This window comes from Sorex araneus, chromosome X (assembly GCF_027595985.1).
Source record: "Sorex araneus isolate mSorAra2 chromosome X, mSorAra2.pri, whole genome shotgun sequence".
Taxonomy (NCBI): domain Eukaryota; kingdom Metazoa; phylum Chordata; class Mammalia; order Eulipotyphla; family Soricidae; genus Sorex; species Sorex araneus.
The window spans coordinates 137,074,311-137,089,300 of record NC_073313.1 but is presented as its reverse complement, the minus strand read 5'-3'; the positions used below and the strand labels follow the sequence as shown (position 1 = coordinate 137,089,300).

General features: G+C 38.4%; 1 protein-coding gene and 1 pseudogene across 2 annotated transcripts in view; both read right to left on the bottom strand.

Moving 5' to 3' along the window:
• The window catches only part of ZDHHC15 (zinc finger DHHC-type palmitoyltransferase 15), a 177,400-nt gene that overhangs the window by 84,720 nt on the left and 77,690 nt on the right, over nucleotides 1–14,990 (bottom strand). For both annotated transcript variants that reach the window (XM_055122910.1, XM_004620918.2), the window contains one exon: nucleotides 5,466–5,560. In XM_055122910.1, the coding sequence (XP_054978885.1) occupies nucleotides 5,466–5,560 (95 nt within the window). The remainder of the gene's footprint in view (nucleotides 1–5,465; nucleotides 5,561–14,990) is intronic.
• LOC105943430 (zinc finger CCHC domain-containing protein 9-like) lies at nucleotides 868–3,288 on the bottom strand (annotated as a pseudogene).

Sequence of the window (14,990 nt, the reverse complement as noted above, 5' to 3'; positions counted from 1 at the left end):
GAACCAGTACCTGGGTAAAAATAACTTAATTGACACATTGCTGGGGACTTAGTGTGGACTACTGTGCACATTTACCAAGAGAGTACCAGTCTTATGACTCAAAATAATGTGAGACATGCATCATCAGGAATTCTCTCAGGTTTGCATATAAGTACACACACACACATACACACACACATGCTCACACACACATGCGTGAGCAGCCCTCAATGTTGGGGGTGGGAGTTCAGCCCTCATTGTTGGGAGTGGGAGTTGCTGGGGGTACAGGAAAAGGAACTATTATTAAATATGTCAGAGCACTGAGTTTTTCTTAATGGGTCCAATCTTCAGGGAAATTAATTTAAGAAAACACAAATTGCTTGGGTACATCAGAACTTAACTGATTTGAAGGAAGGAAAATAATCCAACTTGTAATAAACACTATTCATCAGTCCATGAAAATAAGAATAGATAGATATATATTTGTGAAACATATATATACATGTATATATGAGCTAGAGCGATAGCACAGCGAGTAGGGCATTTGCCTTGCATGCAGCTGACCCAGGTTCGATTCCTCCACACCTCTTGAAGAGCCGGGCAAGCTACTGAGAGTATCTTGCCCACAGGCAGCTATCCTGGCAAGCAATGGAATGGCAGTGATATAGTGATACAATACATGTGTGTATATATATATGCATATATATAATTGAGAAATGTCTGTGAAGACACAGATCCTGGGTTACAAACTTATTAAAAACAAGATTTAAGCCTAAAAAAAAATAGGAGGTCTGGAAGTAACATATGGGCAAGGGTCAGTGGTCATTGTACCTTCTATTTTGTATCATATACACAATAATACACATATGATATCTGTATATATCAAAGTCACTCAGTAGCAGAGGTAGATCCAACACTGTCATAAGCATGGGCACAAACTACAAAAATTAAACTTAAAGATATAACTGTCAAGGATTCAAGTTGGGAGGTGGGAGGGAATCTGTAGTGAGCAGTGGAGGGATAGGGACATGAATGGTGGCATTGGAAGTAGAAACAATGTATGAGTATGTAAATATCTATGTAAATACCATTGTAAACAACTATTATAAACAACTGTGTAAATCAATCACATTATAAACAACTATGTAAATCACAGTGTCTAAATCCAAGAAAAAAATTTAAAAGAAATTTGAACAGGGGGTACAGGTCAAGGGGATCCAGGTACATTGATGGTGTTAAGGAATAATAAAGCTAAATACCCAAACTACAGAGTCAACAACACCTTCTGTTCTCTCTTCTAATGAAGTCTGATATTTCTTGGAGTTTCTGCATTTTCTAAATTTCATTTGTCTCTTTCATTTTATTGCTGGGGAAGTTTCCCTGGGTGGCTTATGCAAAATGCAGAGAGAGGCAGTAGCCTTGGGAAGGAAATCTACAGCGTTTTTGCTCTTCACTTCTGTCACCACGGTAAACACCTGGGCAATTTACGACTGAAGATTTTCTACAAAGAGCCCCTACATGACACGAACTTCACTATCATATCCTTCCAGCCCCTTGCGTTCTGCTTGGCATAGGAGATGATGACAGTTATCTGATTTCCCAGGGACCTTGAAACTCATATTGAAGGAGGAAAGGAAGGTCGGTCTTGGACATTACCCAGGCTTTTAGGGTTCATCGCCTTGCCCTCATAGAAAAGAATTCCAGGAGACAAACAATAATGTCTAATAAGTTTACTGGGAAATAAAGGGAGGTAAGTAGAGATAATTTAGGATACATGCTCAAGGGATATGGGTGAGTTGTATAGCCTTATATCTAAAGCACAGACTCAACAAAACTGAAAACATGAGATCAAGCTGCAACCAATGAAACCTGGTAACATGCTGTCAAGTTGACAGGCAGGGAGATGGGGTATGCGCTGGTATCGGCTCCGGGTCGAGATTCCACCAGCGTCCCGCTGTTCCATGTACATAATTTTTCCCCTTATATCCCATTCCCGCGCCACCAGGTCTGTTTGCTTAATGGACATCACACTATGGTTGACGCCACGCTGCGTTTCTTCCCGAGAAAGAAGGATATTTCTTCTCAGCCAGTGTGGGGATATAGCTTAGTTCAGTCTAGAGAGATGGCTACCACTTTGATTGCCTTCAATATTTCAGCAAAAGACTTACTATTCTTGTTTGGAAATCCCATTAAAAAGGAACCATTACATATTGCTGATGCTAAAATGACATTAGGTCATTATGTTTGACATTAGGTCATTACATTTGACATTAGGTCAAACCGGCCGCGCGGTTTTGGGTTTCTGTATAAAGTCCAGGGAAAGTACAACCAGAAATAACATCACTACAAACTTTTACCCTTTTATGGTGCTCATAAGATGGAGAAACCTAGAGAGAGGCTCGACGTCTCCATTTTGTGCTCAGAAAGCCATGGACCCTGCGCTGTGCTCGGGAGGAAGGGGTTGAGAGAGAGAGGTTAAAAGAATTGGGGAATGCCCGGTTTCTACTGTCGCGGCCCGCCGTGGGGTCTCTGATCCCATGCCGGAATTAGTTCAGTGGGCTGCTTGGAGTCCAAGGGCGCTCTTTTGGGCTCTTCCATCATGCTCGATCCGCAGCAGGGCCAAAAGGGCTCAAGACAATCTTTTTTAAAACAATCCACAGAGCCACAAGTTTGCAGCCAACACCATCAAAATAAACTCTTCTGGGATTATTGATTATCGGCACAAGACATAGACAGATGCCACATTTTCCCACATACAAAACATTTTGCAAAAGGAAATTGACCTAGAGTTGAGTCCATTTTTGCTTTGCACTTGGTTATTTCATGCTCTGTGGACCCACACTGGTAACATATTCCCGTGCCCATGTTTTGATTCTCTAGGGCAGCTGGGCAACCTGCAACCCCATGGCCAGGATTTCTACAAAGAAAGCATACCATTGCATTTTTCTTTGCTGCTTGCCTTTTTAATAGTCTTCCTTCCCAATGATTATGTCTTCTTCAAGCAACTTCTATTTCTTCTCTTACTTCCTCTCTGTTGTTTTTATCTCCATGTTGTGAGATATGTGTGAGTTTTGTCTTAGTTTTGTCCATGAGTCCATTCACAACTTCATTTAAGTACTCCTTTTACTTGTTTTTATTATGTTTTGCTTGGGACACATTCTTTTAAAAGGACAGCTTATTCATTTCATGTTGATGATTTGGTAAGTTCTGACTTTTCCCCTCAAAGGCTCCTTACTTCAAATCCTCCCATGATGTGGCAGAGAAAGTTTTCTTGTTTTGGGTTATAGTAACTTGTGTCCACCTGGTCATGGTTTCACTGTAGCTATTTATTAATCAGAAAGAATCCTCCAGAGCAGTGGAGTTAGCCAGAGAAGCCCAGAGCCTATGCAACCCCGTGCTTTTTTTTTCAATATTTCCATTCTGTGTTTTCTGGAGTCATTTTTTAGATATTTTGTTTTCTTTTTTCTCTCAGTAGTTGGCACTGTGGCCTTAGTTTTGAGTCATCTTTATTTATCAAGATATTGGGAAGGAACAGATTTGGGAGTTCAGATACCACAGGTAGAGTGTTGGGGACAAGAAAGACAATTTCTGCTGAGAAGCCTATGCTGACACTTTTGTTTTTAGGACCAGACCAGGCAGCAATTCATGTTCAGATTTGCTTTCTGGGTCTTTTTGCACAATGTTCTGGGTTTCTATCAGTTATGGCGTGGGGGCGGGGCGGGGGAAGGTGTTTGACTCAGTTGCTGAATCTCTCACTTCCTGAGGGCTGGGACCAAGAAACTCTGATACAAAGGATATCAACAAACTCTCCAGGGCTCTGCATATAGTTTCAAGTCTCATTTAGAAAGTAGCATAGTAATTCACCATCACTGTGGAGATCATATGTGCCAGTCTGAGTTATAAAAAACATATGCATTCTTTCCGCTTGTTCCACTGTTGGAAATGACCACTGCCCATTACTACAATTCTCTTTCACTATCTGTTCCACTACCTTTGTGAACAACCAATTATGTACCACCAGAAAAACATATGTAGTTTTCTTTAGTAGAGGAGACAGTAAGCTACTTGGAGTTCGGTTGGGTAACAGTTCTCTGGTTGTGCTATGGGAGAGCTTGTTTGCAGCCTCAATGTTGTGATGTCACTCTTATTCTCTGTTATTACTATTGGAATACATTCTATTTTTGATTTACTTATATTTTTGATTCTAGAATAAGTGTTTTGTAGACAAGATAAAATATATGACTTCATCCATCATGTCAATGTCTGAATTTCAATAGGACGATCTGATACATTTATGTTTAAAGCAATTACTTATAAGAAATGACCTGCAATCTTGCTAATTATTTTCCATATCATATATCTATGATCTTCATCAAGTTTTGCATTACTGTATTTCTTTGTAATTTTCTTCTGATTCCATAAAGGGAAATGTTTTTCCACTGTTTTCCCTAATGCTTGAATGTTGTTAAAATCACTTTCACTACTTTATTTTTTTTCTTCACTACTTTCTTTTTTCTATTATTTGTACCCTAACCTTATATAGTATAGTCACATATTATAAATTATACATTGAACTGATCATTCAAATGATCGACTCAATAATTACAATTCTTTTTCTGCAAGTTTTCTTTCAGAGTTATCATGAGCACTCAAACAATAAATTCATGCAATCGAATTAGATATGTTTCCAGAATCTAACTCAATTATTTCTACTCCAATTGTATAACTAATATAAATATTGGTTGTTTCATCATAAAGGTACCCATGACTGATGATTTCACTAACTCCTTCAATTAACTGCATTATCCATAATTTTCCTTACATGCCTAAGAACTACTTTAAAATATTACTCTATTTTATTTTATTTTATTTAAATTATTTTATTGAGTCACCATGTGGAAAGTTACAAAGTTTTCAGGTTTAAATCTCAGTTATACAATGCTCGAATACCCATCCCTTTACCAGTGCACATATTCCACCACCAAGAATCCCAGTATAGCTCCACCCCGCACCCCCACACCCCTAACCCCCCCACGCCCCTAGCCCCCCCACCCTTAGCCCCCCTGCCTGTGTAACTAATAAATTTCACTTTACTTTCACTTTGATTGCATTCAATATTTCAACAAAACTCACTATTATTGTTTGGAGAGTCTCTCCCCTAAAGTCAGACCTGCTGAAAAGGAAGCATTAGATAATTTGTTTTCCATTGCTCTTCTTCACTGCTGGTGGGAATGCCAACTGGTTCAGCCCTTTTGAAAACAATATGGACGATTCTCAAAAAATTAGAAATTGAGCTTCCATTTGACCCAGCAATACCACTCCTGGGAATATATCCCGGAGAGGCAAAAAGGTATAGTAGAGATGGCATATGTATTTCTATGTTTATTACTCTATTTTAAATGTAAGACTGTTTTGCCTCATCTTGCCTGAGTGGAATTTCAACTTTTCTTTGGTTGAACCATTATGAAGTAACAAAGTATTCTTACCTTTTGGTTTGGCTGTTGTGGGAGCGTAAATATAGACTTCCAGTAAGACCAGGTAAAGAACACAAAGATCACGTGGTAGAATATGAGGTAGATAACTGAAATATAAGAAAAATATCAATGTTTAAATTATCTTTTGAAAATTATATTGGTCAATTTCTAAGAATTCACAAAAAACATTAAATTTAACAATAGCATTCTACTTTTTTTCTGATATTATTTCCTGATACTCATCCAGTTGCTCATTGATCTAATCGAGCGGGCACCAGTAACGTCTCCATCGTGAGACTTGTTACTGATTTTGGATTATTGATTACGCCACGGGTAGCTTGCTAGGCTCTGCCGTTCGGGCAAGATACTCTTGGTAGCTTGCTGGGCTTTCCGAGAGGAGCTGAGGAATCGTACCCGGGTCGGCCGTGTGCAAGGCGAAAGCCCTACCCGCTGCGCTATCGCTCCAGTCCTATCCTGACAGTATTTTCTGATATTATTATTAAAGGCTCATTCTTACCATTTCCAATGAAGTAAAATTAAAAAGTTTAATGACATGGGGTTTCTTTTTTGGTTTCTGGTATACGGAAATGCAAAATAAATTTAAGAGATTGTACTGAATCAATCTGTTGCTTTAGCAAACTCATTTTGCATTTTTTAAATTTATTTTTAATTATATTTTTAAGGACTGGAGCAATAGCACAGCGGGTAGGGCGTTTGCCTTGCACGTGGCCAACCTGGGTTCAATTCTTCTTCCCCTCTCGGAGAGCTCGGCCAGCTACCAAGAGTATCTCGCCTGCACGGCAGAGCCTGGCAAGCTACCCATGGTGTATTTGATATGCCAAAAACATTAGCAACAAGTCTTACAATGGAGACGCTACTGGTGCCTGCTCGAGCAAATCGAGCAATGAGATGGCAGTGACAGTGATATTTTAAAATTTATTTTTAATTGAATCACTGAGATACACAATTACAAAGTTGTTCATGATTGGGTTTCAGTCATACAATGTCCCAACATCGGTCCTTTCACCAGTGTACATTCTCACCACCAATGTCCCTAGTTTCCTCTCCAACTTCCACAGTCACCTGCCCTGCCTCTCCTCAACCCCATACAGCCACTGCCTCTGTAGGATAACATAGCCTCAGGTAGTTTAGGTTTATTTGGGTTACTCCCATCACAGTGCTCCCATTCTGTGTTTATTTGTAACTTCTTTCTTTGTGTTCTGTTGACTTGTAAATACTGTTTTTCTCTTCTCCTTGAGTCCTTTGCATAGTTTATTCAGAGCAATGTCCTTTTGTATGGGCACAGGAAGACTGTAGCAAATGCTATGCTTTTGTAAACTGGGAGTCATTTGACTCTACGTGATATTTTCCTCCTGGGCATCTGTTCTCTTGACCTAAGCCTCAGCTGCCCTTACTTCCTAGCACCCCCCAAAAGCAGGGTCCTGACGAGGGACAGAACAGAAGAGGGCAAGCGGTGAGTTCTGTGCTACCCTAGCATTGAGATGGGCCTGGCCAAAGTGCTTAATGCTTAACTATAAGTTAAGAGCTTGGTCATGGACAAATGCTGTCATGATCCAAAAATTAATAACTAGATTCGGACCCTGCTAGGGTTAGAAATTATTAATCTGGCCTGAGCACTGTAGTCAGAGTCTGTGGCAAGATGTTGCCAGGAGAGCTGCCCTGCAAGCCTCAATGTATCTCTTACTGTGTCCATACAAAAATAACTAGTATTAAGATTTTGATGCAGTTTTTGGACTGAGGAAAAGAGAAAAACACCTTAAGAGGTATTCTGCCTGCAGGCCTTCAGGAAGGGCTTTGGAATGCCCCTAGGTGGTGTTTCCTTTGAACCTGGTGGGCCCTCAGGAAGGGCTTTCTTTTTTTATATATTTTTTTATTTTATTGAATCACCATAAGATAGTTACAAGCTTTCATGTTTGGGTTACATTCTCACAATGATCAAACACCCATTCCTCCACCAGTGCACATTCCCCACCACCAATATCCCCGGTATACCCCCCATTTCCCACCCTCCCCCTGCCTCCATGGCAGACAATATTGCCCATACTCTCTCTCTACTTTTGGGCATTGTGGCTTGCAACACAGACACTGAGAAGTCATCGTGTTTGTTCTATTATCTACTTTTGGCACACATCTCCCATCCCAACTGGTTCCTCCAGTCATCATTTTCTTAGTGATCCAGGAAGGGCTTTCTTATGTTGATTTTGCTACCAGACTGTGTGTAGGCCAGAGTGCAAGGTGGAGAGAGAGACAAGTAGGGGGAGAGACCAGTGAAGAGGAGGAGAATCCAGAGAGCGGGATGGAGGAGTGAGAAGGTAGGAAGGAAGAGTGTGTGAGATGAGATGGAAGATTGAATAAAGGGTAACTAATCAGCAACCAGCTTGGTCCTCGTTCTTCCTTCGCCTGTCCTTGGCCAACGGCTGTCCCAATCCAGCCCATACACAGCAGCTCCAGAGCACCAACCCCGGGTGGTAAGACAGAGACGCCCGGAGAGCCCGCAAACACACATCCTTTGGCGCGTGTAGTTTTTTACAGCCTCTATAGCGGGCACTTTTCTTCTCTCTCTCTCTCTCTCTCTGTCTCTCTCTGTCTCTCTCGCTTGCTCACTCGCTCTCTCTCTCTCTCTCTCTCTCTTTCTCGACAGGTTTTGAATGAGACTTCTATTGAAAGCTGAATTTTCTCAAAGTTACCACATGAAACTGGGACAAAAAGTGAAATTTTCTTTATGACAATGAAAGAAGCTGCTATAGCCAATTGCCATGACATCTGCCACTATGAGTACTGCTGCGACTAAGTAATTCCAAAGCACTAGACTTTACAGCATGCATTCATATATATCTTCGATTTTTTATCTTTTAATTTGTTTGATAATTTATTTTCTCTTCTATCCCTTTGCTGTGCTGGCTTAGGGTCGCATACATACTTGATTGTAGTGCTTCTGAGGGTTTTACATCTGATAAAAGTGAACAACATGGATTGCAAACTTTGTTCCTGCACATGAGTTTGCCTGGAGCTTCACTCCTTGATTATGGAGCTCGCACACATTCTGGCTGTAATGATCACTGGGTGTCAAAAACCAGCCATAGTGCTCACACAACTTTAGTTGTGGTGCTTGCTGGTGGAAGTTACACACTTCATTTGTGGTTATTCACACACATCTGGTTATAGTAGTCTGGAAATTATACACTGTAAGGTGACACTGGGAGTCCCAAACAGAAGAGCTTCAGAGGCCATGCTTGTCACAGGAGGGTTGCACCAGGGATCTACTGATGGTCTGCTTTTTGGCTGGTAGTTTTGATCCCTTCAATAACTTTGGGAGATAGATACAGGGATAGTTGATCTGCTGTCCAAAATAACTATTGATTATCTATTCACAAGGTAAGTATAAAGATAACAGGCTTTAAATATAGGATTTCTAACTTTAAATTCCAAATTCTTCTCAATAGTCTATCTTGCTTGCCCCCTTGTAACACTGTATCATTGAGAGGGTAATAAATGTGACTTGTCACTAATTTTCTATTCATGTATCTGACCACAACCCCCTTCCCCAAAAGATCTCTTCTAATAAGAAAAAATTTACTGTTGTTTATAAAGATCACAGTTTCACTGAATTTTTATATAGTGGGCTCTTATTAATTCAGTCCATCCAAAGGCCCAAGGGAATGATGTGAATCAAGTTCACATTCACATAGCCAAGGCTCTCATAAATTTATGTCTGAGCTTCAAAAACCCCAATTTCTTGACAGTGTTCCCATTCTTATGGTATAAAACATTTTTGTGTGCTTCATTTGTGAAATTATGGAATCACCTTTTCAAATGCAAGCAATAAAAAGTAATAAGTAAATGTTCACTTCTTACATATATCTATCTGATCTCGACCTTCCAAGCCTAAGACACAATACCAATTTGGTATGTGCCATTCTGGAGGTCTTACATTAAAGCATTCATATTAATTTGTATTAATAGCATATGAATTTTTGCAATATTTTATCTTATATGTTTTATTTCTTTTGAAAGATTTTATATTCACAAGTTTCAGATTTAAAGGTATAAAAAAGTACACTGAAAATTCTTCATAGTTCCCCTCCCTAGAGGCAGCAAGTATAAATGTCATGACACCATCTGTATCCTTTCAAATTTTATACCTATGAGAACACCATAATGTGTATGATTTTTCACACAAAATCGAGTATTCTATACACATTGGTTTTCATTTTACTTTTCACTTGCTATCAGTTGGGGATCATTCCATTTAACATAAATGGAAGCAAGCATCTTCACTCTCCTATAAAAAGTTGCATGGGATTCCACTACATATGTATTGGGATTGATTTATATAGACCATCTCTGATATAACTGTTAAATATTCATCTTTCTCTTACTAAACCAAATGATGCTGCTACAATGCATGACTATATATGTCATTGTGGCATCCACTAAAAATATCAAATAAGAAGGATGCTAAAATATTTTTATAGGGGCTGGAGTGATAGCACAGCGGGTAGGGCATTTGCCTTGCGCGCGGCCAACCCGGGTTCGAATCCCAGCATCCCATATGGTCCCCTGAGCACCGCCAGGGGTAATTCCTGAGTGCAGAGCCAGGAGTAACCCCTGTGCATCGCCAGGTGTGACCCAAAAAGCAAAAAAAAAATATTTTTATATATCCCAGAAAACTTCCACTACAAAGTTATACTTACTTTACATTCTCAGCAACAATAAATGATAGAAACTCTTTTATATTTCTATCTTAGAAAGGACTTTTAATTTATATTTGTGCGTTGTCTTTGCCTGATTTTATTTCTTTAATTCTATGAGACTTATATAGTAAAGATTTCAGGATTATCAAAGATAAAATAAATATGTGCTAACACCTATTACATCAGTATGGAATTGCAATGAGTAAAATTCTGTTACAAAGTTTCTAATGCAAAGAAATTAGAAGAAAATAATTACATGTTTATCATGCCATTATGCATGTCAAATGTAATAAAGTTCACTGATTTAAATTAACTCAGTGAAAAGAACTACATCCTTACACTCAGTAGCACTTTAAGGATATTTAATTTTTGTTTTGATGATTGAGATGGGAAATGTGAGAATTTAATTTTTACAAGTCATATTAAAAATCACCAACTAGATTAATCATGAAACTAGAAACAACTTATTCCTCCTGTACTGAGAACTTCACAAAAATTATAAGTAATATTTTATAGCAGCCAGCAATAGCACAGTCGGTAGGGCATTTGCCTTGCACGTGACCAACCTGGGTTCGATCCCTCTGCCCCTCTCAAAGAGCTCGGCAAGCTACTGAGAGTATCTCGCCCGCAAGGCAGAGCCTGGAAAGATACTATGACCTATTTGATATGCCAAAAACAGTAACAAGTCTCACAATGGAGATGTTACTGGTGCCCGCTCGAGCAAATTGATGAGCAACGGGATGACAGTGACAGTGATGCAGTGTTTATTTTATAAATGGGTGGAAAACCAGGGATCCTGGGATTTAATGATTGGGGAAAAAAAATCGAGTGGGAAATTAAGCCCTTACCATGAATTTTGTAAAAATATTAGACTTGAATGAGAACAAGATATTTAATTCAATCTTCTCATTTTATAGCTAATCCAGAGGAAAAGTGTTTTGGTCAGGATAAGACAGCAAAGGTAATAAGGCAATGGAAATAAAATCCATATTGTCTTACTCCTGGTATATACCGCTTTGTTTAAAGAAGTGCTTCTTAAATTTTGTGCACAACAAAGAAAGAGAAAGAATCTAGATCCCTATCTCCCTATCTCCCATCATATACAAGGTTAACACAAAATGGATCAAAGATCTTGATATCAGATCTATATCCATTAAATTCAATGGGGAAAACACAGATAGTACATTCCATGATGCTATCATCAAAGGAGTCTTAAAACAACCCCATTGGCCAAAAAACAAAACAAATCACAAAGAACAGAAACAACCAGTCTTGGTGTAAATAGGGGATAAAGGGATCCACATTTACTGCTGGTGGAAATGCCCACTGGTCCAGCATTTTTGGAAAATAATATGGACATTCACAAAAACTAGGAATTGAGCTTCCATATAACATAGCAATTCCATTTCTTGGTATCTACACCAAGGGCCCAAACCCACATCCAGAAAAGTCATTTGCACTGCTAAGTTTGTTGCAGCACTATTCACAATTTTCCAAATCTGGAAATAACTAAAGTGTCCAAAAACAGATGACCAGATAAAGAAACTATGATGCATACACACAATGGAATATCACTCAGCTTTAAGAAGAGGTAAAATCATGTGCATTGCTTTTACATCTGTAGAGTAATGCTGAGTGAAGTTAGTGAGAAGGAGAGGGACAGAACCAGAGTGTTCTCTCATATGTGGGATATGAACATAGTAAGAGAATAACAAATGTCCAAAGGCAACAAATAAAAAAAAACTGGTCTTCAGACAGAAGCTTTCCAAAGGTGTGATTATGGGGATGGGGAGGGTGGCGACAGTAGGAAAATGGTGGAGGGAAGGGGACACTCTGGTGGAGAGTGTGCTGTTGGAATGTTTTATGCAGGAAACCTTATCATATAGCAGTTTGGAAAAACCATATGGTATGTAAAATAGTATTTTAGAAGCAGATATAAACAAAAGAAACTACAGGAAATCTAAAAACTTCTACAGTATGAAAGAAACAATGCCCCAAATAAAAAGACACCTGAATAAATGTGAGACAATATTTGCACATCATATATCAAAGGGCTAATTTTCAAAATATAAAAAGCACTTATAAGGTTCAATATAAAATAAAAAGAGTAAACCTTTAAAAGACGGAGAAAGGAGTTTAACAAACACTTCCTCAAATACATAAAAATGGCCAACTGATATGTGGAAAGGTGTTCACCATCACTGATTACCAAGGAAATATAAATTAATACGATAATGAGATATGATCTCACAACAGTGAGAATGGCATACATTAAAAGAAAAAAAGAAACCACCAGTGTTGGCAGTTTTGCAGTGGAAAAGAGATCCCCATTCACTATTGGTGGTGTTGCCTTCTGGTTCAGATTTCTTGGAAAACAAGGAGACTCCTCTGAAAGTAAGAATAGAATTTCCACCTGACCCCAGAGTCCTTTCCTGAACACCTACCACTGGAAAGCTACTTAAATTATGCAAGCATATATGTATTCCTGTTTATCACAGAATTATTCATAGAGCAAACATCTGGAAACAATTAAAGTGCCCAACAATTGAGTGAATAGAGAAATTGTGGTATATTCACAATGGAATACTACTCAGCTATGAGAATCGCTGAAACCGTGCAGTTCTCTGATACCTGAATGAAATTGGAGGATATCATACTGACTGAAATAAGTCAGAAAAGACAAATCCCAAATTATGTCACTCATATATGGAGAATAAACATATAAAGAAACAAAGCAATGGGGGCTGGAGTGATAGCACAGGGGGTAGGGCGTTTGCCTTCCATGTGGCCGACCTGGGTTTGATTCCCAGCATCCTATATGGTCCCCTGAGCATGGCCAGGGGTAATTCCTGAGTTCAGAGCCAGGAGTGACCCCTGAGCATCGCTGGATGTGACCCAAAAACCAAAAAAAAAAAGAAACAAAGCAAGGGATCAGATAGCTTCCAGTGGAAATAAACACAGATACTGCCAAAAGGAATAGTACAAAGGAATTTTAGAGATCGGGTCCTGATCCCTCAGCAGAGTCAAGAGTAAGCCTTGAACACAGTTTAGTTCCGAAAATGAAGTTTCAAGTGTGTGGAAATAAAATTTTCTTATGCCATAAAATGAACAACGCATTTCTTTACAATTGGTTCTTTCAGTCCTAGAGTAACCATCCTTGGACACTACAAGGATACCAAGATTTTCTTTCATGGGCACTCAGATCACTAGATAAGTCAAACATTTGTGAAACATATTTCTGAACTGCACCAAATTGCTCACATTAGAGTTAGAGGAAAAGTAACTTTTTTGAGGAAAAAAACAACTCTTAAGTAAACAGATATTGTAGATCCCTTTACTTATTTGTAGTCATGAATATCAGAAGTTGCTAGAGATCTAATTATCATTAGACCAAAAATCTTTCAAATATCTTTTCTTTCTATAAGTTACAATATTTTTTGAAGCAGAAATTACCCATAAGTTACATAATTGCCAAAGAAAAATCCAGCTAAGCATACATTTTCCTTACTGTAGTTATACTGTTGAATTGTCACTATATGTTTCCCTTGCTTTGGGGGAATAAAATGTTTCTACTTAATATTAATTAGTGGGTTATATTTTTAGGTCTGGGAACACTAATTATTTTGCACATAAGTAATGGCAATATAATTCCAAGATCCCACAAATAAGATACCAAATCATACCAAATAGGAATGTTCTACTTTCAGGTAGTGGAGAAAACCTACATTATTTTATAGAACTAGCTTTTGAAGTGAGAATGAAAATCATAAAACAGTAATAATAAATCATTCAAAATTAAAGATGGCATAAGGACAGTGGTGGAGGGCTGGGGCACCTAGTGTTAATATTTACATTTTTTCAACCAAAGCGTAAATATTAACATTGCTGCAGCCATGTTACCACTACTACAATAAGATAATAAAGAAATCTGTGAATAAATATTAAAATTAGATAATGACTATTTAAGCATTTTTCATGAATTAATGATCCACAAATGCACTAAAAAAAGGAATTTGAAACTACACACTTGAAGTAGAATTATGTTAGTCACAACATCTCTGGCCAGCACAATACTTTTCTATTACAGTGAAGTGAGGGATTTTGTGTGTATACAGGGGTTAAAAAGAGTGTATGCAACATATAAAACTCTAAATGCAAGATGAGCACCAAAATAGAAAAAAAACAAAATGCTACTGATACATTATAAAAAAAAACATTTAAGTACTAATACTGTTACTGTAGTAGTTATCTACAATAACTCTTTTGTTACTGGAGAGAGAGCAAGGTGGGAAACGTGCTTGCCTGTGCATTAAGTGACCAGGTTTAAATCCCCTGGACCACATGGACCCAAGAACCGCCAGGAATGATCCCTGAGTGCAGTCAGTAACGAGCCCTGAGCACAGCTGGGCTTAATAAATAAAATGAAATAAAATGAAATGCCTTTTCTCTTTATAAACTCTTGCTAGAAACAAGGTTCAGTTAAAACGACACTATCTTTCATCACAATTGATGACAAAAAAAGAATTAGAATTGGTAGAATGGGAAATGGAAAGAGAAAAGTAATATTTGAGATGGGAGGACATCTGAGAGTGCTCAGGGCTCACTCCTGACTTTGTGCTCAGGGATTATTCCTGGTGGGGCTTGAGGACCATATGGGTTGTTTGAAATTGAACCCATATTGACTGCATGTAAGTCAAGCACCCTACTTCTACTATTGTTATGACCTGAAAAAAGTAACCTTTAACTACACAATTTAATTCAAATAGGAAAAGCAATTGTAGACAGTGTCCTCATTAAAAATCAGTTTTGGCTCAAGACACAA